The sequence below is a fragment of the Gadus chalcogrammus genome, chromosome 9 (assembly GCF_026213295.1).
Source record: "Gadus chalcogrammus isolate NIFS_2021 chromosome 9, NIFS_Gcha_1.0, whole genome shotgun sequence".
NCBI lineage: Eukaryota > Metazoa > Chordata > Actinopteri > Gadiformes > Gadidae > Gadus > Gadus chalcogrammus.
Window position 1 is genome coordinate 26292147 of NC_079420.1, and position 6000 is coordinate 26298146.

Below are 6000 nucleotides of genomic sequence, written 5' to 3' on the forward strand. Positions count from 1 at the left end.
AGGCCTGTCTCAGGGTCTGTAGGTCCAGGCCTGTCTCAGGGTCTGTAGGTCCAGGCCTGTCTCAGGGTCTGTAGGTCCAGGCCTGTCTCAGGGTCTGTAGGTCCAGGCCTGTCTCAGGGTCCGTAGGTCCAGGCCTGTCTCAGGGTCTGTAGGTCCAGGCCTGTCTCAGGGTCTGTAGGTACAGGCCTGTATCAGCTTCTCTGAAGCGCTGTGCTCTACAGTAATCAGGTGGAATATGTGCTTCCATGTTGTTGTAGGCCTACACCATTGTACTGTTAAATAGTTATGGTATTGTTTTTTTTTTGGATCCATACACTAGACCTTCTGCTCAAATGGTTCAGGTTTGGGGAACAGGGGGAACTCCAGGATTAAAAGCTCCTCAAAGCGGATCAATTTCCTGTTGGAATACAGACCAACAGTAAAGAAAACAGGAAGACGAACACATGTGAACAACAAGGACTGAAACTAATACAGGCAAGAAGACGATTGAGATCCGGGCAGAAACAGGGAAGAGTTGAATAGAAGTAGAATCACAGGTTCCACACATGGAACAGGGCAGGATGGGGACACTATTGGGCCATGTTTGAATTGGCACTACATGGAACACTTATTCAGGGTTAAGTATGTGGAGATTCAGACACTCATCACGCAACAGAAAGTAGAATTGGTCATAAAAACGAGCCGATACAAATGTCCCACGGTGACAGCTGTTTGCATGAGTAACCCATATGTATGTTCTTGAAATTAAATTGCACCAAGTGATGCACACTTATGCATCCTACATGCTCACACACCTGCAGGACCTCACTCACACACACACACACACACACACACCCACCCACGCACGAACACACACACAGACACGCACGCACGCACACGCACACACAAAAAACACAGGTGCGCACACGCAAACGCACATAAATTCAAAGATAAACACACACACAAACACACCACACACACACAGTAACATTGTGTCTTCTGTGTGTGTTCAGGTGGATGGAATCTTGTGCCTGGCTGACATCCTGACAGAGGAGAACAGCGATGAGGCGGCGAGGGCGGAGGCAGCAGCAGTCGTGGCTCAGATCACCTCCCCCCACCACACCTCCACCCAGCACCTGGCCAGTTTCCTGGAGAGCATGCATGACATCGTCACCGCACTCATCAGTACGGAACATCAGCCATCACATGACAGGATGCACCGTGAAATTTCACACCTTCGCATGACATGACACACCATCACATGACATGATGCACCATCACATGACATGACGCACTGTAACATGACATGATGCAACGTGACATGACACACCATCAGATGACAGGATGCACCGTGACATTTCACACCTTCACATGACATGACGCACCATCACATGACATGATGCACCATCACATGACATGACGCACTGTGACATGACATGATGCAACGTGACATGACACACCATCACATGACATGATGCACTGTGACATGACATGATGCAACATGACATGACACACCATCACATGACATGACGCACCCTGACATGACATATCGCACCGTGACATGACGTGACACACCCTGACATAACATATTGCACCGTGACATGACATGACGCACCGTGACATGACACACCATCACATGACGTATGGCACTGTGACATGACATGACGCACCGTGACATGACACACCATCACATAACATGACGCACCGTGACATGACATATCGCACCGTGACATGACATGACGCACCGTGACATGACACACCATCACATGACGTATCGCACTGTGACATGACATGACGCCCCGTGACATGACACACCATCACATAACATGACGCACCGTGACATGACATATTGCACCGTGACATGACATGACGCACCGTGACATGACACACTATCACATGACATGACGCAAGGTCACATGACATCGCACCGTGAAATGACATGACGCACCGTGACATGATATGATGCACCATCACATGACACACCATCACATGACATATCGCACCGTGACATGACATGACGCACCGTGACATGACACACCATCACATGACATGACGCATCGTGACATGACATATCGCACCGTGACATGACATGACGCACCGTGACATGACACACCATCACGTGACATGACATAATGCAACGTGACATGACATGATGCACCGTGACATGACATGATGCACCATCACATGACATGATGCACCGTGACATGACACAACATCACATGACATGATGCACCGTGACATGACACAACATCACATCACATGATGCACCGTGACATGACACAACATCACAATGCATGACGCATAGAGATATAATGCACCAGGACATGACAAAATGTAGCAGGACATGAACTTGGCCATAGATTGACCGCCTTGGACGGACTACTCCATCTCCGTAGACATTACCAATGTTGAATGCTTCAATAATGAGCACATGGGAAGCTTGGTAGGTGCTGCCTGTGTTTAGATAACAAATGTTTGTTCTCAGAGCTGTGTGCAACGGCATCCTGTGGCGAGGTGTTCCTGCTGGCGTCGGCCGCCCTCGCCAACATCACCTTCTTCGACAGCATGGCCTGTGAGATCCTGCTGCAGCTCAACGCCGTGCAGATCCTGCTGGGGGCCTGCAGCGACCGGCAGCGTGTGGACACGCCCTACTCCAAAGACCAGGTGGGAGGGGACCCTACTAGACCAGGTGGGAGGGGACCCTACGGGACCAGGTGGGAGGGGACCCTACTAGACCAGGTGGACCCTACTGGACCAGGTGGGAGGGGACCCTGCTGGACCAGGTGGGAGGGGACCCTACTGGACCAGGTGGGAGGGGACCCTACTGGACCAGGTGCGAGGGGACCCTACTGGACCAGGTGGGAGGGGACCCTACTGGACCAGGTGGACCCTACTTGACCAGGTGGGAGGGGACCCTACTGGACCAGGTGGACCCTCCTGGACCAGGTGGGAGGGGACCCTACTGGACCAGGTGGACCCTACTGGACCAGGTGGGAGGGGACCCTATGGACCAGGTGGGAGGGGACCCTAATGGACCAGGTGGGAGGGGACCCTACTGGAGCAGGTGGGAGGGGACCCTACTGGACCAGGTGGGAGGGGACCCTACTGGACCAGGTGGGAGGGGAGGGAGCGGAGAATGGGAGGAGGGAAGGAGGGAGGGAGGGAAGGAGGGAGGGAGGGAAGGAGGGAGGGAGGGAGATTGAGGGAAAGGGAAAGATAGATCGATGGGAAGGAGATAAAAAAAAAGTTGGCGGGGACAATAAGAAGACAAGATAGACGGGCACAATTCTGATCATTATAATTTTTTTATTTAGTTTGATAGTTATAATGTCTTATATTATTGATCACACTATTAGTAATTTTTTTATCATCCATAAGGTGGTGACCATCTTGGCAAACCTTTCTGTTTTGGGGCAGACGGCACCTGAAGTTCTTCAAGAGAAAGGTTTGTTTTAATTAATTTAAAGTGGAAAGATCACAGCGCAATTGCCTCATCCACAAGGATCATCCACCACGTTTATCACACATGAGTTATTTCAGAGGTGGCCATTTGTGCTTTAAGCCCCATGGTGGCATCAGTGAGCTATGTTTCATGCTAAGACACTCGAACTATATTTTAACGTTATATTTTCTTTTTCTTTTCTGTGTATTTTCTGTTAATAGATTTTGTACTGAAATATTCAATAACATTATTAGATTTAGACTTAATAAATATTATTTTACAATTCTCTAAATCTATAGTGAGATCCTACTATTTGTAATAAATTATTTAAATGCAAACGGTTCGACTTTATTTTCCCCACAACTCCTTTTATGTTCTCCAACCTTGTTCACAATGAACAGAAATGAATGAAGACATTTTCTGTGTAGATTTCCTGGTGTGATTCAAGCAAACCGTCTACGCTACTTCAGATTAAACTAGTACAATTAAGTTGTTATTTTACTATATTTATTTATACGGCTCTAGTTTATATAAAAACATTACTCTGTCAGACTAGTCCCTAAGTTACACTTATATGTATATCAAATAGTACATTTTACATATACTTGTTTGTGTAGATACTTCAAGAGGTTACATTTAGTCTCTTGTGACAAGGCTTGGTTTAGATTGTTCCCTTTTTCTAAGTGCTTTGCTCTTCAAACACGTTTAATTCCTCTATTTAAGTTGAGCTGAATAGTAGTCACAGTAAAATATATAATCAGGCCTCTTCCATGTCTGTCAGAACCTCAGAACACACAGTAAACCTACACAGTAGGTCCATCCACCGCCAGAGGAACATCCTGAATTTGAACCCTCAAAACCCTCCTTTTTAAGACTTTCACCACATCATCTCCTTCCCTTCTCTCCTCTTCCTCCTTTTTTTTCTATCTTTTTACTAGAGCTTTCAGTTAAACGCGTTATTAACGCCGTTAACGCAAACCAAATGTAACGGCGTTAATTTTTTTATCGCGCGATTAACGCAATTATTTTATTTAAAAAAATAAAAAAAAAAATTTTTTTTTTTTTTTTCTTTGGCTCAAAACAAAGAAGCAGTAGCCTGACTGCTATGTTCAAATGACATTTGTTCAAAGCAGTCGTTTAATGGCTCTTTTTTTTGTATCGTCCTGTTTTGATCAGTATATGCCAATGTTGTTATCAATAAAAAATCATTTGCCCAAGGCAAGCCGATGCACTTCACCATGTTGCTAAGAGAATTAAAATGAGAAGAATTATGGGACAAAAAAATCAAGGGATAGATAGCATAGAAAATAATTTGTGATTAATCGCGATTAATCATAGTTAACTATGACATTAATGCGATTAATCACGATTAAATATTTTAATCGCTTGACAGCTCTACTTTTTACTAATGTACGTTCTTAATAAATTATTTTCTATTGTTTCCACCCTGTAAAGCGCGTTTGAGTCTTTAGAAAGGCGCTATATTAATCAAATATATCATTAAAATGTTCAGAATAGCTTGGAATCGCGTGCTTCTTTTCAGATTTTTTAAATATTTTATCCTCTTTAAGATATTCTACTTTGAAAATACTATCTTTTTTAACATGGGAGTCAATGGGAGTCAACCATTTATCTTAATTCAAACCATTTACCAAATCGACACACTTGTATCTTCAATAATAGGAATTTCGATATCATTTAAACTCAGAATCACTGACACAGGTACTTCGTACCTCAATCATTTTTCAACTGTTTACCTTCGTTCAAACCATTAAACAAATCTACATACTTGTATCTTCAATAATATCCCAACGGAATTTTGATATAATTTAAACTTTATTCAGAATCCCAGTTGTAGTTTCATACCGGCTTCGTTTGATTTACTTTGAATCTGGAGTGTGAGGACGTTCAGCTGTGTTGCCAGATTCTGCGGTTTTTCCCTTTCCATTGTGCTACTTTTAATCACGCACTGGCTCGCTATTCTCTTGAAGACACACACACACACACACACACGCACACACACCACACGCACGCACGCACGTACGCACGCACGCACGCACGCACGCACACACACACGCACACACACACACACACACACACGTTTCTTTATGTCTTAATCGATGTGGCTTTATTCAAAAATATTTTCAACCTCACTTTGTACTACAGCCCTCACTGCATTTTCTGCAGGAAATGCATTTTCGAGTTCTTCTGCTTATTATTATTATTATCATGGCGGCTTAGTGCCACATGTAATAACATGCTGATGTTGACGGCAGGGATCGAGCGTCTGCTGGTGCTGCTGGGGGAGACACCGTCCTCCCCCAGCCCGTCGGAGGGCGCTGCCTGCGAGCGCGTCCAGCAGAAGGCGGCCGTCACGCTGGCACGGCTCAGCCGAGACCCAGCGGTCGCACGCACCGCCATCCTGTTGAACGGTAACCACACACACACACACACACACACACACACACACACACACACACACACACACACACACACACACACACACGCACGCACACACACACACACACACACACACACACACACACACACTCACACACACAGACACAGACACACACACA

General features: G+C 45.5%; 1 protein-coding gene across 3 annotated transcripts in view; it reads left to right on the forward strand.

Moving 5' to 3' along the window:
* Nucleotides 1–6000, forward strand: part of LOC130388567 (protein inscuteable homolog) — a 67786-nt gene that overhangs the window by 59470 nt on the left and 2316 nt on the right. For all 3 annotated transcript variants that reach the window (XM_056597924.1, XM_056597926.1, XM_056597923.1), the window contains 4 exons: nt 993–1164; nt 2465–2643; nt 3358–3424; nt 5698–5853. In XM_056597924.1, the coding sequence (XP_056453899.1) occupies nt 993–1164; nt 2465–2643; nt 3358–3424; nt 5698–5853 (574 nt within the window). The remainder of the gene's footprint in view (nt 1–992; nt 1165–2464; nt 2644–3357; nt 3425–5697; nt 5854–6000) is intronic.